We start from the raw sequence: 17,780 nt of genomic DNA, 5'->3' as shown, positions 1-17,780 counted from the left end.
AAGGTTTAGTCCATCTAGCACTAGACCAGCTCTTTGAGACATTGTGCTGGAAATCGTCCCAGACGTTAATAAAATCTCATTGGGAAGACTGAGGACTCTTCAGCTGGACATGTGTTCCCAGGAGCTGATGCAATAGGGAGTGGGATTTCCATGCCAGTCAGGCTGGATGTGCTGGTGGCATAACAAATGACTGAATCCTGAGAATATGTCAAAGGCAGGGCAGTATCTTGGTGCTGTGCGGAGTGCTGGGCGAAGCTGTGATGGGAGTGGCATATGCTGTGAACAGCACACAGCTTGATAGACACTGGCAAATTGTGCTGTGGAAATGTGAGATGCCACCATACCAGGGCTCTGCTCAGTGCTACCAATGCATGAGATTCATTAGTTACACAAACACCTTCTGCCTTCTGCTACCTCTGCAATGAGGTCAGGCACCTCCAAGGAGGGCTCAAGGGGGATGTTAGCATGGTAAAATCCTGCAGTGGAAAGTTCTGTCAGCCCTCATGTGCCCAAGACTGGAGCTTTCTGACTGCTTTGTGCTTACCCTCCTCAGAGGATACTCTTCCTGCTCTCTCTGCAAGCCCAAATGCCATCCAGCTCTTCAGGGACTGCTGTCACAGGCCTTTCTCCTTTTCCTAAAGCCAAGAGTGTCTCATGTCAGGCTGATTGCCTCCCAGCAGATGGCAAACGCTCATTGCTGATGCACCCAACAGCAGCAGCACTCCTCAACCTTGACAGCTCCTTCTCTTAAGAGACAGGCTGCCCTCATACTGCAGGAGGAGGTAGTGGCCTGTGGGGCCAAGCAAATGCCCTGCAGTGTTCTCATGGTTTCATCCTGCACCTCTAGCCAGGAGACAGCTGTGCCTGCAATGGTCTATAAGAACACCTGGGAGCTGCAGTTGTCTTGGACACCACAGAAAAAGACAGTTTTTCTTCATACTGGGGAAGACACACACATTATTTCAGTTCTAGGGCAATCATTATTGCACCAAGCCCTTGGCTAGGGTTCCTGGCTGGTTATGCAGAAAAGCAGAGCCAGGTCTGTCTCCCTAATCCACTTCCTTGTAGGAGGGTATCATTGCTGTAGCTAACTTTCTGCTTATCCTTTTCCTGGCTCTTGGGCAATACAAAGAGAAATCTGGAAATGGCTGGTGAGGTGATTTTTCCCTGGGTGTCACCCAGGCATGGCCCCACACAGGCCAGTGTTGTGTGCCTGGAGGTTGGATGCAAGAAGGTTTCTCAGTTGCCATGGAAGTGCAAAGCCAGGCTGCTCAGGACAGCTCCTGCCCCTGCACTCTGCAGGTAAATGCCTGCCCTCCAGCAGCTCCTCTGGCTTTCACCCTGCCCCAGATGTGCACACTTGCAGCTGGACAGGAACTATCTGGAAACAGCCAGAAGCTCAGCTGGCAGGAGTCAAAGTAACTGCTGCCCGCAAAGGCAAGGGCACCAGTGATGACAAGCATTCCCAAGAGTCTTTATTAGAGATGTCTAAGTCTTCCTCCTGTTCTGAAGTGGCTGCTGCAGGTTTCTTTGATCCCTCTCCCAGACCTATAAACTCCTGGCCTCCCTCTTCTGGACTGATGCCCAGGACTTTCATGTATGTGCTCGGAGTGAAAACTTTCCCCGCAGGATTTCTCCCCAGGTTTTTTATGCTAACCCAAGAGCTTGATCTTATCCCTTTTAGATCAGTGTCATAGACAAGACATAGGGAAATGCTGCTGCCTAGACCTCTTGGGATAGGAGGGAACCAGCTAGGAAAATTGCACCCAGAGGTGTCTGTCTTTCAGAAGGCAAACACTTCTAGTGCTCACATGGGAAAATGGGATACTTTCTCACCCCATCTAGTCTGGAGCACAGGAGACTCCCAGTTTTTCATCTACACTTCATGTACAGACTCATACATTTCGAGAGAGGAGCCCAGCTGGCATTAGTGCCAGAACTTCTTTTCATGAGAGGAATCTCATTCCAGCCCTTGCAGGAAGCCAGGAGAAGCTCGGAAGCATGGGATTCAATCACACTTGTTGAAATTATAGCACAGCCTGATATTTTCTGAACAGTGGACAGCCTTCTACTCCATCTACAGCCTATAAAGGAATGAATGTAGATAAGAAAGTGTAAGATACTGGTGGGCCTAGTGCAAGCACACAGGTTAACCATACATGCATTTGCACTTGGTGTGGTTGTATGAGGAGAGCTCACCAGGAGGCCTTCCCTGGATTTAAGCAGCCTCTGCTGTTGACACCATACAATCACAAAGCAGATATCTATAACATGTACCCATCTGCTCCACACCATGCTCACTTGCCATCAAAGGCAATAAAGGCAGGCAGAAACTTCCTTCTGCTGCACTGCAAGAAAGGGATGGGAAGGGAGGAGAGATGATGCACTCAATCAGGCAGTACTCTTACACCTCCTCTAAATTTTCCCACAAATTGCAACATTTTGTGTTCTGTGGGACTCAGGACAAAAGAAGCACTTGTAGAGGAAGAATGACAGTATCTCACTGAGGCAGTGGGAAATGCTCCTGCAGTTACAGCAGGGACAAGGGAGACACCAGTGGGGTGAGGGAACTACCCACATTTGCCACATCCTGACAGCCTCTCAGTAGGGTCATTGTAAGGTTTCTCTGTCTTGCTGCCCATGCCAGTGCATTGGTCTACTCTGCAGAACACATGACATTATTTGTAATTAATCTCTGCTTGTCTGCCTTGTGGTAAGATTTGGAGGCTGTACCTAGGTGACACTGAAGCTGAAGAGGGGGGGCCCTTTACTCTGTTTTACTCTCTGTGAGCCCAGCTTCTTGCTGTAGACTCACAGTCCCTGAGGTGCAGGTATTGTGAGTCAGGAAGGCTCAGGAAATGGAAAATAAAATGACATAAAGAGGTCAAAGCTAGCAAGCTCAGAAAACTTTCTAACAATGCATTCCCTTCTCTACGTGAAATGGTTGGTGGCAAGCCCTGCCCTGCTCATCATACCCACGTGTGCCCATGCAGGGGTCCTTGAGAGGTACCAAGTATTTTTTATCTGTCTCTGAATTGTCAGTGATGGGGATTGAACAAAATGAGAACTACCAACTTGGGTATTTGCCCTTCAGGCCCTGAAGCATCTCATGGCCTTGTCCTGCTCTGCTGTCTCAGCAGGCTCTGGGGTGGACAAAGTCAAAGCTGTCTGCCTTCCACTGCAGTGAAGCAGCTAGATTCCTCCCTCACAGGAGTTTGCTTTCTCTACATTCAGCACTTCTTTGCTCCCTCCCAGGGCCTGCAACATGCAAGAGCTCTGCTCTGTACTTCTCCAATGGTTTTGCACCCTCAGAACACAGCATCATCTGATCCTCCTTCTGGCTGACCCAGCAAAGATCCCCAGAACTCCTGGGAGTCAGACAGTGTTCAGGAGCATGACTTTCACCTCTTCTCAAGGACTGGTGAAGAGAGAGTTTCCCATTCTCTCTTCAAAGTACTTAGATGATATCTGTATTAACAAAAAAATCCCCATGGATCTTTCTCTAGCAATGAGGTCCAGCTGAGGGTTTTGGACTCTACCTCACTGGGCTGGTGTAGGAGCTGTTCCTCCAGCACAGACCCATTGCAAAAATACTGAAGAATTTCTTCATTCTTTTCCAAAGGACTTTATTTAATTAGGTCTTGCTCTCACCCCCTTTCCTCAGAAGATCACTGCTCTGTAAGCTACAAGGAGACACTGAAGCATCTCCAGTGCCTAAGGCACCAGCAGCATCCAGCAGGAGATTGTGCTGGATCCACCCTGAGATTCCAGCAGGGGATACTGGTATCAAGCACCAGGGAAGACTCTAGTTCTGTGGATTTTTTTCATCTCTTCTGTAAGGATTTTCTCACTGGGGCCTTCCATCTCTTCCCTCATTTCCTCCTCTCCCCTCTTTTGTCTGCACAAACCCTCCAAGGAACTAAAGAACTCTGACCAAATACTCCACTGCTACATCCTTTCTGCAGCACTTTGCTGTGTTTCCCATTTCAGGTGTCAGCTATGTCAGGCAAGGCCACCTCTTGTGCCATAGTCTGCAAAAAGCCTTGCACAGCAGAGCCATGATCTTGGCAGGAATCCTTAAGGGCTACTATAAAGCAAGTAAATAATCATTCATTGTTATTTTTATGTATCTGTGAGTCTTCTCTAATAGGTCTTGATACTATTACAGTGCTGAGGACAGGCTGAAATTAGATAATAGTACACACAGCTGGCATCTATTCCCTTGGAAACACAGGTGAAAATACATTTAATACCTCTCCAGTGACAATGAATATTCATTAATATGACACAGATGTATACTTGATTTGAAAATAAGAACAGTAATTAAAGAGCTATTAAGGTTAAAAAGCAACAAAGAAAATTCAGCTACTGAAAGAGCTGTTCTGGGATCAGCTTCTAACCTGTCTGTGCATGGGTAAGCACAGTCGATCTGAGATTTTCCACTTGATTATTTTACATATAGGCAGACCGTGGGTTTTGCCTCCCCTCCCCAAATTCTGCCATCTAAAAATGACCTGAATTCAGAGTTCATTTCTCCTGCTCCCTTACCAAGCAACTGTGCTCCACTGAGGTGCTTTACTCCATCTCATTGGCTGCTCCAGTGGTATTGAACCAACAAGAAGTGAAAGGGAAACTTTCTGCAGGCTTTTGGGAAGGAAGCTATTTAAAAGTGATCATTTGCATTATTTTTATTAAAATAGCCTTGAAGATCACCGGTCATGATAGCTGCCTTCCTGTAATCTCTGAAAATCTCCATCCCACTGGCTGTGACATAGAAGTTGAAATTTTTAGGGATGTTTCACAAAGGTTCCTTTGCAGGGGTGACTTGCGACCGTGACCCGAGCAGTGCTCGCACAGAGTGTGTTCTGAGTGAGTCAGGAGAGAGGTATTGGCACTGCTGTGCATGGAGGGGGGAAGATGGAGCAGATGTGTCCAAGGGCAGCGGCAGCACGGCAGGACCGAGCCGTCCCACTGCTTGATCGCAGCCAGGGCAAACCCTGTGCAATGTCACCCACTGTGTGCTGGTGGGTGACCTGCCAGTGTCCTCCTGGTGCCGGCAAAAGCTGCAGGCTCTCAGCAGAGCTGTGTCTCTCAGGAGGAGGGCAGCAGTTGGGAAATAGCAGCCACTCCAGCTAACAGCAGAAATGTGAGATGGGCATCCTCCAACCAACTGTGCCCTGCATAACCTGCTCCCTTTCTGGGGAGAGTCTAGTGGTTCGTTATGCCACTGAAAACATTTGGGCAGAAAATTAAGCAGACCAGGTGGAGAGGCAAACCATTATTTTAATTTCTGATCCAGTAGCATAAACATAAATAAAAAAGTGAATCAACCCATTTGGCTGGTGTTCCAGGCTGGAGAGTGAGGAGAGTTAACTGCATATTGCCTAACGTAGAAGCAGCCAAACTGCATCTGCCTTTGCCCTAAGCTAACCGGACCGACTTTCTGCTCAGCAGAGCCCTGTGCAGACACGTGTCTAAAACCAATGACAGAGCCGCGGCAGGCACCTGTCCTGCTTCTCGCAGCCGCGCCGGCTTTCTTCTCCTGGCAGGTACACATGTGCCCTGAGCTGTGTCACCACGCCGATCGATCTGATCTCCTCATAAACAAACGATAAATGTGTGTTTTCTGCCTGCATTGGCTGGTTTTTCTGGAGAACGGGTTTGGTTTGGTTTTTTCTCCCCTGGAAAAAAGTCCAATTCCGTGCTTAGGCAGTGTATTGCTGATTCAACCTAATAGGGTTTATCCCTCTAGTAAGAGAAGCCGACAGTGTTTGCTCTTCTTAGGAACTTAACCTGAGAGTTCTAAGCGGCAGAGAAACGTGATATCCCAGTTCTCACTGATTTTAACCTATTGTACCTCCCTCGGCTGTACTCTGCGGTACACTCCAGCAGGGCTGGCGAAATCCACGCCCGTGAAATCGGCGTGTTCTGCAGCAAACAGCCGCCGTTGGAGGGTGGGCGGGTGTCTGCGGGGATGTGCCGCTCGCACCCAGCAGCTCCGCTTGCTACCCCGGGCCACCTCCTCCAGAACCGCTTGGGCTGAGCTGCCACCGCCTCCCCTCCCTGGGCGGTCCGTGCCGCCGCTGTCCCGTGCGCCCGCGGGGCCGGGCCGGGCCGGGCCGGCGGGGTGGGGGCCCGGGAGCCCGACACGCCCCCTCGTAGGCGCTCGGCTTCCCCGGCGCGGCGGAGCGCGGGCGGCAGAGCGGCGGGACCCGGGCGGCGCAGCCCCGCTCCCCATGGCGGCGGCGGCGGGGCGGGCGCGGCGCGGAGCTCGGCTGAGCGCGGCCGCGCTGCTGGCGCTGCCGGCCCTGGCGCTGCTGGCGCTGCCGGCGCTGCCGCCCGGCCGCGGCGCTGGAGGCGAGGGGCAGCCGGGCTCCTCGCCGCCGCTCCTGCTGCCGCCGGGCTTGCGGGAGGAGCTGCGGCAGAGGCGGCGCGACCTGCGGCGGCTGGAGGCGGCGGCGGGCGGCGGGCAGGCGGCGGCGGGCGGGCTGGGCTGCGGCGACCTGAGCCGGGCGACGGCCGTCAGCGTGCTGGGCTGGGGCTTCACCAAGGTGGTGGCGCGGGCGGCGCTGGCGGGCGGAGGCGCCGTGGCGCTCAAGTCGGTGCACGGGGCGGGCCGGGAGGTGCGGCGCTGCGTGCAGCGGTACGGAGCGCCGGCCGGCTGCCGCCGCCTGGCCGCCTACAAGCTGCTCAAAGAGGTGACGCTGCTGCAGCGCCTGCAGCACCCCGGCATCGTCAAGGTACGGCGGAGGGTGCGAGAGGCGCTGCCTCGGCACGGCGGGGCAGGGGGGTATTGCCGCGGCTGAGCCGCTCCGCCCGTGGTGCCCACGCTGTCCCCGGGCGGCCGCGATCCGCTGGCACTGGCGGTGACATCGCCCCGACCGTGGCTTTTGCTCTCCCGCAGCTGCATGGTCAATGCTATGACAACAGCGGTGATGCCGAGCTACGGGTCACAGCCATGCTGGAGCTGGGATCCCCGCTGGAGATGATTCAGCTCCTGCAGACCCCCTGGGAGGAAAGATTTAAAGTAAGAAAACAAGGCAAAGGCGTTTTATCGGTCGCTTTTAGACCACAAACTGGGTAAACCGGCCAAGAGCCGGTGGTGACCGCTGGGGCAAACGGGATTCTCCTGCTGACACTCTGTTTGATCCCGCAAATTGTCTGTAAATCGTTTCCTTTTCATTCCTTTTAAATCACATTAACACAGCCCTAGCGTGGTGCCTCACAGTTAGTTTCCTTCTCTCTAGGGTATGTTAAAAGAACTTCATCTGGGAGGAGATAAGACACAAAACCGTGCTGAGTGCTGGGGCGGTGGTTAATACCTTGTATTACACTGTAACCTTAGCTTTGCCTTTACCTCTATATTGCATATATATGTATTTATATGCAGAAGGGCTTTAATCGGGAGAACCCCCAGTAACTCGAGTCTGACTTGGGAAAGCCATCTCACCATGCTCCAAGTCTATGGTTACCTGTGCTCGGCAACAAGCTGAGCAAGCTCTCCCTCACCATGTATTTGTATGGTGTTTCTGATCTTGGCCCTTTAGGACTTACTGTAGTGAAAACACTTCTAAACTGCTTTCCCTCTGCTGTAGATGCTAGGATTGCAGCCCTGCTACTGAGATCTGCATTGTCTCCTGGACATCCTGCACAGGGACTCATATGCTCCCCAGGAATATAAATTAATTGAGACATGGCACATTGGTTATAGCTGGTTTTACAGTTTGCCTCAAGGGCTTGGCTGGGGGTTCACTACTACTTCTTTGGGTGCCAGGAGGAAAAAAAGGCATCACACAGAAGCAAGGGTGTCTTAGTGTCAGCAAGAAATGCTTTGGGCAAAATAAAAGCACAACAAAAGTCCTAAAATAAAATCCCTGTCTGCATGTGGTCCTTAATGTCGAAGGGGAGCCTTGCCATCTGATCCAGAGGGGGAGTGTGGCAACTGTGCTCGCTCAGCTGTGGGATGTGAAGCTGGGATTCTTATGATTGCTTCACTAAACAAGTTAAAATAGCATCAGAACTTCCAGAGTAATTTCTCTTGGCCTGTGGGGTTTTACTTTTTACACTTCTGTAGTGGATTCTACATAGCTTTCCTAGCACCTCATCTTCTTCAATGTGCCAAAGTCTCCTGTAGAGCTAGAAACTCATGATGCTGGATTAGCTGGTGTTAAAGTTTGGTATGGTGGCATTAGAGATTTTAATAATCTCTTGACTGCAGAACACACTAATTCAGATTTTACAGTGGCACTGTACTAAAACTGTCTAGTCCTGTTTCCTAATTAGGGTGTCTAAACCTATGGGATTCCCCTGTGATGAGCCACATCAGATACCAGGGATTGTGTGAGCTGTTCCAAGGGAAAAAACCCTCGTGCCTGCACAGATCGCTATCGGCAGCGGCGAGGGGTGACGTGGGGCTGCCTGGCACACCTAGCTGAGGATACACTTTGTCTGATGCCAGGGCTCCTGATACTGAATGAAAACTGCTGCAAACAGCTACTTGAGCAAAGTGCTGGTGCATATAAATGCATTCCTCTAGCTCTAGTTAGGTTAAAAATAATTTACTGAGCTTTCTGCTGGGTCAGGTATTGTTTGGCCTTTCCCTCCTGCCAGAAAGTTGTGTTAAAAGCAAAAAAGCTGGCAATAAATACATTGCAAGCCTTGACTAATTCTTCAGAAGCATGATTCTGTGCCCAAATTCATATTGCTGAGTGATGCAGCAAGGCATGAATCTGGTATTAATGACCATGGAGCCTCAGTCTGTATTGAGCAGCATGGGGGAAGGGAGGGGAATCTATTAATTTTATGCCAGACTGGGAAAAACCCTTCTGATTTCAGCTAGCAAATCAATATAGCTCCTGAAGCATGAAGGCTGCTATTGTTTTCCTCACGGCTTTCTTCTCTAGTTCTTCTAACTGCAAATGTCTCTTTTTGTGTACATACATTTTTAAAAAATGTTGCTAAACTACTTACCAGTCAAATCCTGTGGCAATGTTGATAATAAATTTTGTAGCATACATATAATTACCTTTTAAGTTCCATATGCTTTTTTTCCCTTTTAATTTAATTGAATGCCCTCCCCTTTGTTCTACTTCCAATTTAATAGCTGTTTTTCATCTGGTTTTTTTCTATGCATATTCATCTTCTCTTTCTCAGATTTGCCTGAGCCTTGTGAAACTGTTGTTTTACTTGGCACATTCCCCCCTGGGTTCAATAGTCCTCTTGGATTTCCAGCCAAGGCAGTTTGTTATGGTGGATGGAAACCTAAAAGTGACAGACATGGATGATGCCAGTACCGAGGAGCTGTCTTGTGAGGAAGATAATGACTGCACACTCGACTTCCCTACGAAAAGCTTCCCTCTCAAATGCTCCGTGGGTGGGAAATGCGAAGGAATAAATGAAAAGAAGAATCTGTTCAATGCGTATCGGTATGTCCAGCTACATGGGGGAAGGTCTGGGGTGGTTGAGCTCACTCTCTGCCATGTAGCCTCTAGCACCCTGTGTTTCTTCCACGTGGTGATTCCCCTCACCTCTGTCAAAGGGTAGTTAAGGATCACTTTGAAGCAAGTTATTTTCCTTATAAAGCGGGAAAATAGTGTAGTTGTTGTCTGGTGAGAACGAAGGCATCTTTCTTCTGCTGCTCCCTTTCCCCAACGCCCTCTAAAAACTTGCCCCAGAGCTTGCACCTGTGAATTTGCTGTTTGCCAAACAAGCCCTGGTGCTTGACACCCATGGGCTGTGCTTGCTGAAAGCAGTGGCAGTGCAGGCTTCCTGCAAAAGCCCACCAGCTCTGAGTTCCTGTTGTTGGAAACAGGCTGGCTAAATTTCCCCTTCAACTCTGAATCTCCATATGGGCTCCAGTGGAAGAGCAATGGAGCAGGTAACAGTCAAGGGGCTAAGGCTGCTGTAGCACTTTGTGTAAGCCATCAGCTGAAAACACAGGGACTTTTGCTTACCACTGATGCTTGGCAGGTCAAGTCCTTGAAGGAAGCCTTGGCAGCTGGATATTTACACAGAAGGGCTTAGTAAGGGAGCCTGAATTTCCAGGATTCAGCGCTAAAGGGCAAACCCCTGCACAGATTATTGCAGCCTCACAGTTGCACTTGTCTCTTGTGCACTTGTTCCCTAGAGCAGGAATTTTGTGGAAGGGTCAGGAAGTGAGTCATCCTGACTTTCCAGGGGCAATAAGAATGGCAAACCTTTTCAGGGCAAGAGAAAGATCTTGTGTGAGTCTTCTTTTATACATTGCTTAGTATAAAAAAATGGCCCAGGGGAATGAGGGGAAGCCTTATTGCATGAACCTTTGCAAGGTAAATTTCATGCAGCATGCTGTGCTGCAAGGACCAGGCTTTCAGCCCAACTCAGGAACCATCTGAGGCACCAAGATGTGCTCAAACATAACTTTATAACCAAAGCAGACTTACTAGTTGCATATGGATAATCAAGTCACGGGAAAATGTAGACAACTTAATCACCAGGGAAATGAAGGCACTGTATTCTAATCAGCCTGTGGGATTTTTTGCAGGTATTTTTTCACCTATCTTTTGCCACACTCTGCACCACAAGCTTTGCGGCCCCTTTTGAGTGATATTCTGAATGCAACAGGTACCAGCTAATATTCATAAACTTCTTTATTAGAAGTCTCTAAATGGTATTTCATGGAAGTGCTTATATTTGTCATCTTTTTCCTTAAATGTAGGTGATTTGCGATACGGAATAAATGAAACCCTGAGAGCTTTTGAAAAGGTTTTACATCTGTACAAGTCTGGGCTCTATCTGCAGAAAAGACCTCTTCTTTTAAAAGGTAGTTGATTTTGAATGCTCTAAGTAACTACTGGGGGAGAGAGGCACTTGGTATCTGGTCAAATTCTGATCTCACATACATTCAGGCAGTGTATAGTAACTAGAAAAAGCACCAAAAGTGTCTTTGTTTGAGCAGGCTTTTGTTGTTTTTTTCCCTGGGACCTATACATGATTGTATGGCTTTGCAAAGTAAAAGCAGTGCAGAAAATCTGGCCTACAAATGGACATGTGTTTGCACTGCTTCTAAATACTCTTCTCATAATGAGCATCAGCGTTTCAAGTGAATGTATTTGGGATAGGAAGCTGAGTGTCTCCTGTCTCAGGATATTCTTATCCTGTGGACCAGTAGGTCAGTTTTCTGGGCTGATATTCAAACTTCCCATTTCACTGTGTGGCTGGTGTCTACTGAACACAGGTTATTATGGAAACAGAGAGTGGGGAGATGACAGCACTGAGATGAGTGTGGCTGGGTGACTGGGGCCTTGGTGCTCTCTAAGTTCCTTTTCTCTGAAGATCATTCTATTGGACCTGTGGATGGATAGTGCATTTCTCTGAAAAGTACCCATTCAGTGGTAGAGATGAGGATGATTTAAAAAAAGGCTTCAAAAGTCCAGTGGTTACTGTGACTTCCATTTTCCTGAGTGTTCACATGAGGTGGTGGGTGATGGTGGCTTGCAGAAGGAAATTTCTTTACATGTGAATGAACTAGAACTTGCACCGTTATGAACAAAGATATCTGGTCATTTGCATGGAAGGACCAGCAGCTTTAACAGGAATTACTGGTATTTTCCAACAGCACCTGTCTGTTGGCTTCACACTGTGCCAAAATGATCACCATCCTAGAGGTGTGGTGGGAAGATGGGGAAAGACTCTTAGCAGTCAGTGAACAGTGAACAGTGAACAGCACCTGCTCAGGCTTGTCAGGTCTCCTTGTCAGGAGCAGGATCTGGCCTCCCTTTCCTCCACTGTGGTTCCTCAATCTCCTGTTTCTGTGGGTGGCACCATGATGGGTGGGTCAGTCTGTGCCACATGTAGCTTGGTGCTGGATCTGCAATGAGCTTCTGCTGTTGAGGCTGGGGTGTAGGAGAGGCTGTTGTGAGGTTGGCTTCTCCAGGGAAAAAATGTAGGGCCTGTGGGTTTGCACAGCAGCTTCCTCCTCTTACCCCAGAGGAGGACAGGGGTGCTGTGACAGGCAGCACCCCTGTCCCTTCACCCTTGAGAGCTCTGACCCTTCTCCTGCATCTATGGGGGAATTGCTGTCCTGTGCTCCACAGAACAGAAAGATTTGGGTTTCTTTTAACTTTGCAGCTTTACCCCCACTCCATCTCGGCAGGCCAGTTTAATCTCACCACTGTTGCAATTCTTCCAAGAGTTTCCCTGATTAAGTGTGTAGCATAACATGTCTCTGAAAGTGCACCTGAAGTGTTTCCCTATTCACCCTCTTTCTGTCCCCAGACTACATCTCCCTGAAGGGTTTCCGAACAGTGGAAGGAGAGGACTACAAGTGCTGGCCCTCCTACAGCCACCTGGGCTGCCTGCTGTCCATTCACAGCCCCGAGGAAGCTGCTGCCATTTGTAACTCCCACTCACAGTGTCAGAGCTTCATCATCACCCAGCAGAGGACATGGACAGGTGAGCTTGGGCAAATATTGACAGGGTTCTGCCATGTGTAGTGCTGCTGCCTTCCTCCACGGTGCCTTGAGTCTACAGGAACATATAAAAGCTGCCTTCCTTATTTTCAAGATCAGACAGCCACCACTGTGGGCATCCAGAAATCCCCTGAATGTTTGTAAGGAGAAACAAGAGCAATTATATTCTCTCTCTGCACCTTTTTTCCTCTACAAATTTTGCCCAGGACTGCTAGGTATTGTTAAACACTTACTCATTTCTTGCAGAGGTGGCTTCGCTTTGGTGTTAGCTAAACAATACCTGTGGTGTGTATAGTTTGCAAAGCTGTGGGGTTTTTAGAGATGAAAGAAGCCGTGGAAAAGAAAGTGGTTACTATTGTTATAATTAAAAGAATCACAGCTTACAAGTTGTTATCCCCTTTATCAAAACTAAAGCCCCAAGCCAAGGGATTTCCAGAATGTCCCTGTAATTAGCTCTGATTATAGCCTCTTACAGTTAGCATGTTTTCAGAATTATTTTAAATTATCTCATTTAGCTGACACTTCAAGCGTGGGCTAAATTGTTTCTTGAAGTGAAACACTAAATGAGGTAAATGAGTGTTTTCACTCACAATGGTGCTGAAGAATCGTGTTTTGTCAGCTCACATGGCATTTAAAAAAAAACCCCTAAACTACAAAAAAATACAGCTTTTCTGTGGGCTTGTGTACATTTGGCATGTGGTGAACTAGTGACATAAGAGTGCTTACACGGATGCAACATAAATCTTTTCAAGCCACCAGGTTTCACACCCAGGAATGGATTGTGTGAGTTGTGCCTAACACATCACATCTGGCTTCCTCACGGGGCAGCTGTTAGCTGTGTGTGCAGTGCCTGCCTGGAAGGAATGCTGCTTGAAACCCCAGTGAGGATGCAGGAGAAGCACGTGGGACAAAGACCCTTTGTGCAGTGCCTTGCTTGGGTGCTGATCCCTGACATCCTGCACCATGCCTGAGGTCTTTAATGTTTCTCTTCCTGATATTTTTCTTTCTCACAGTTTCACAGCTCATCTTTGCAGCAAAAGATGCCAAGAGCATGTGGCTGAAATGCCAAGTGCCTTAGTTTGCCAGTTGGATTAATGGGAGCTGTGGGAACGTGCTGGTCTCTCTTAGAGCAGCTTGGTAAAGCAAAGCAAGATGTAAAAGCCTGTGGGGTTGGATGATGCATTCCTAGTGCACACTCTGTGAGCATCTGGAGTTTACTGGGAGTGTAAAACACATCTATGGCAGGGCAGAGTGACCCTCCATTGAGCAAGCAGCGTGTTCCTGTGTCTTTTGCAATAAATAGCATGGGTCAGGGTGAACCTATCTCCTCTGTTAAATTTGTGTTTTTATTTCCTTTCCAGGACGCCCACTCGCCTCATTTCAGAGTAGCTGGACTGATTTGATACCAGATACTAATGCTGTCGTCTATATTAAACGTTCAGCTTCCTCAGGGGAAAGACTTTAAAGACAATGAGATCACATAAAATGATCCTGGGAGGAACAAACCGCTGGGGAGAATTTCATCGGCTGGAAAGAATGACATATTTTATTTTGCTTTGGGATGGGATCTCCCTGCCAGCTCAGATAGAGTCAAAAGCTGCTGTCTCCTTGATCAAAGCTCAAATTTCTCCTTGCTGCTCTGCTAGCTTCTTTTCTGTTCCCACATTGCTGTTCCACATAAATGGTCTCAGTTTTAGTCAGATGTTGCTAGACTGTGCAATACTTAGCTTTGCTGCTTTGCCCAGCTTGTCAGCCAAGAAATAGAAATAGCTGCAAGGGAACCAGCTTGGGTAGGCTTAGTTATTTCAGTCACCTCCAAAAACCTACGGATAATGCACTTTGGAGAAGGCAGTGGCTCTTTCTGCAGCTACAAACTGGGTTTTCTTACTACTGCAAATGTAAAGGACTGTATTTCAGTGATGAGGCCGAGGTTGCAGGGTTGGGATCCAGAACCAGAGGTTGATGATGGGGGTGGTCCTCCAAGGAGGGTCCTGATTCAGTTCCTTCCAGTGCAGGAGAGGGAAGTGGTGAATAGGTCAGCCCTGGATCCAAATATCTGTGTTTGGATGCAGGATTTGGGTTTGATCCTATGTGATTTCTAATACCAGCTCCCACGTATCAACCTTGAAGGTTTTTCTCTGTTACTTTCCATGAAAGAGCGAGACATTCAAATTATTTATATGTAAGGTGTGACTTTTTATGATAAAGAATGACTGTTTATTCTAAGCATGCTGTGCAAAGTTGTTTTTTTTTCTTTAATTGCCTAAGTGTTTACTGTAGCCAAATTAGGAAATGCCAGTGTTTCCCACCTTCAGCTGACCTGGCATCATTAGCCACTCCTGAGGCCAACCTGTGAGTGCTCCAAGCAGTTCCTGAGCCCCTTGGACACTTAGGTCTTGAAGGACACTCTGTGGCTGTGCTTGCAGACTCCTACAGTCTGGTCCCAAGAGCCTCCTGCAAGTGCCCTTCACTAAAATTGTAGATGTGGCCTCTGAAAACGAGCTGGGGTTAGTATAATTTCAGACTGTAAGAGGTGACAGAGTAATGTGCCACTCCTGGGAGTACCTGCAGGCAGTGACCATACAGTGCCTCTTCTGCAGCACAGTCGAGAAAGCCCAAATCTCCACTGAGCTCACTCCTCCTAGAAGTCCTTGCCTTTGTGCAGGAGAGCCACATTTCAGCCTGAGTGTGATGCCACACTGTTTTCTCTTAGCCCACAGGAAATGACAGCTTTTGGGACACGGTGTGGCCATTTCCATGTGAGACCTTGCAGCAGCTGGGGCACCCTGGACTGAAGAGGCTTGGGCTCTTGCCTGGGGTCGTGCTGTGTTTTTGATGGTCTCTCCGTGTGTTTCCTGGTGCAGGGCCACACTTTTCAGCTCGTTAGTACTCAATTAACACAGGGCAATGCGATTGCATGGTGTCTTTCTCATGCACTGCAACCCCTGCTGCTTACTCTGGGGCTGGAGGACTCTCATGGGGATATCAATTAGTGAGAATTCCTAGTTAGCACAACAAGAAGGCTCTTAGTGATGGCCACATTGCTGCAGGCTTTGTGAAAGCAAGGCTTTTTAAATGGACAGCCACAGACCTCTCTCTCCATTACAGTGGTTCCCGAGGAAGTTGAAGGAAAGGTCCTGTCAGGGGTCTGCTATTGTTTTACATCGATCCCACTGAGCAGGGCTTCAGACATCTGCTGTGCTCTACATTAGCAAGAGGTAATGGGAGTTTATTCCGTATCTCTCAGCCTCCTGAGATACACATCAGAAGTACTTTCCCCAAAGCAAGGCCTTGCAAGGGCCAACCTGGGGTCATTTCAGAGAGGAAGGAACAGAATGTAAAAGTTGAAGTGGTTCCACTTTGTGTCAGAAAGATCCCATCTTAAAAATTCTCCTGGTGAGAAGAACATTGTGTGTTTTAGTTGTGTGATGCTTCTTTCTCGTGGCAGATTTTTCTGTCAGCTTCTCATTGTAGGGTTGCTGCCAGTTAGGTCCAGCCCCTCAGCAGATGGTGACATTGCAGGGAATGCCAGTGTCACTTGTATAAATGCAGCTTCCAGCATCAGACCTGCAGTTAGACCCTGGGAGCAGAGACCACACGATCCTGTCTTGAAAGTTGTCAGCACACAGTGCTTACCAAAGTAATAATAATAATATAAAAGTAAATAAAAGGGAAGCTAGGCTTCAAAGAATCACAGTTCTCGATCTGTTGTTGCCACAGTAAGTGGCTTTTGTGAGACATTTAGACCACCCTCTGCAACGGTTAAGTAAGCACATTCTTAGAGCCTGAACTCTCGTGAGCACATTCATCCAGCTGGCACAGAGAAGAAGCCAGGGCATGAGCATACTCTTTTGTCCAGTGCTGATCATGTGCTAGAAACTTAGAAGTTGCCACAAATATTCTGGTGTGTTCTCTTCCTACCCCTGTGCAGCTCCCCATGCCACTGGTGGCCACGCCAGCTTCAGTCTGATTTGGGGTGACATCCACTGCAGCCCAATGGTGCCCAGTGAATCCTGGGTGATGGAAAATGTTTTCTCACCCTGCCACTTGTAGAGCTGTAGTTTGACATGCATTTGAGGAAACAGGCACTGAGGAAAGCAGTTCTCACCTTGCTTTTTCCCAGCTTCTTGCTGGTTTTGTCTGCTGAGAAATTTTACCAATGGCTGTGCCAGTTTAAAAGCATGTAGGATGATTTCTCTGCTAGATTGCAGAGAGCAGCATGTGACCCCCCAGGTTTCAGGCAGCTCACAAGTGGCTCAGGTGCTGCTTCTGTGCCAGGTCTGTGTGAAGCACCCAAGCTGTTCTCAACCCTCAGGGGAGGCTACAGGAGGAAACATCTTCTCTACAGCTTTTGGACCCATGTGGTTGTTTTGTAGAGCACTATCTTTATGTCCCATCTCAGTCAGCCTTTATTCGTTCAATCCTTTTACTAAATTATAACTGGCTCAAGCAACTTTTGACTTTCAATGCCCCTGAAAATTTCAGTGCGTGCCTGAAAACTGTATTTCAGTAACTGTGGTACATACAAACTCAGACATAAACATTCGCTGCCCTTAAAACTCCTGGTTGCTGAAGTCAATTTGTCTCTGCTATTGCTGATCACTATTTCAGCCACCATTGTGGAATATGTAACAGAGGAAAGTGCGTGGAAGGAAAAAGCAGAGGATCAATTGCAATGCAAACCATGTGTGCTGGAGGAATAATATTTACCTAAATGTCTCTATCACATCTTCCCAAAGGATGATGCCTTTAGGAGAGAATGGATATGAAAATGTTGTCTCCATAGATAAAAGTCAGGGATATAATTTTTTTTAACACAGACTTTAATATTCTTAATTAATTCCGTATTGTAACAACAGAGATAAAGACACATCCATGAAGGATAATACCATGTACTCCAAAGATATAAACCACAGTTTAATAAATAGCAACAGATGCTGCATTACTCATATTCAGTATGTTTGCACAGACGTTTACATGACTGGTGACTGCATGACAGATTGAAAAGCAGAGTGAGGGAGACAGAGCCCAGTAATGGAAAAGCAACTGCTGGTGCATTAGACAGGGTTCAAGCAACAATTAGTGTCATACCTGTATTTTTACATGGCATATTCTGCAATCTTTGATGCTCTAATCAACACTCAAATAGATGAAATTTCAAATTCGTTTTGGGGAACAAAGGAGGAATTTGTTACAGCCAGCTGTAGGCCCAAATCACACATCAGTATTAACACTGATTTCTGTAAGGGCACCTGTAAATTAGTGTACCAAGCATTGAACTTCATTACTAGAAGTCAGAGCACTTTGGTTCTATTGGGTTGAAAGAGCTGG

At 47.9% G+C, this 17,780-nt stretch overlaps 1 protein-coding gene across 3 annotated transcripts; it reads left to right on the top strand.

Annotated features, from left to right (window-relative positions):
• Window positions 1-6,226: 6,226 nt before the first annotated feature.
• On the top strand, window positions 6,227-15,805 carry LOC146435962 (extracellular tyrosine-protein kinase PKDCC-like). Of its 3 annotated transcripts, none has more exons than XM_085061404.1 (7): window positions 6,227-6,740; window positions 6,905-7,027; window positions 9,154-9,425; window positions 10,523-10,602; window positions 10,697-10,801; window positions 12,256-12,432; window positions 13,811-15,805. In XM_085061404.1, exons 1-7 carry the CDS (start codon window positions 6,237-6,239, stop codon window positions 13,912-13,914), a joined length of 1,365 nt encoding a protein of 454 aa, XP_084917530.1. In that variant the 5' UTR covers window positions 6,227-6,236; the 3' UTR covers window positions 13,915-15,805. The 3 variants fall into 3 exon arrangements, with proteins under 3 accessions (XP_084917530.1, XP_084917531.1, XP_084917532.1); XM_085061405.1 differs by having other exon boundaries at window positions 13,463-15,805; XM_085061406.1 differs by lacking the exon at window positions 6,905-7,027.
• The last annotated feature ends 1,975 nt before the right edge of the window (window positions 15,806-17,780 follow it).

Source organism: Lichenostomus cassidix, chromosome 5 (assembly GCF_008360975.1).
Source record: "Lichenostomus cassidix isolate B80296 chromosome 5, HeHo_3.0, whole genome shotgun sequence".
NCBI lineage: Eukaryota > Metazoa > Chordata > Aves > Passeriformes > Meliphagidae > Lichenostomus > Lichenostomus cassidix.
Note: the sequence above shows the minus strand (reverse complement) of the source record. Positions and strands in the feature narration are given on the sequence as shown.

Excerpts from the sequence above, each read along its gene's own strand:
- LOC146435962 (XM_085061404.1), top strand. The coding sequence starts at position 6,237 with ATGGCGGCGGCGGCGGGGCGGGCGCGGCGCGGAGCTCGGCTGAGCGCG. Across the intron at positions 6,741-6,904 it reads AGCACCCCGGCATCGTCAAG|CTGCATGGTCAATGCTATGA; the intron begins GTACGGCGGAGG and ends GCTCTCCCGCAG. Across the intron at positions 12,433-13,810 it reads CCAGCAGAGGACATGGACAG|GACGCCCACTCGCCTCATTT; the intron begins GTGAGCTTGGGC and ends TTTCCTTTCCAG.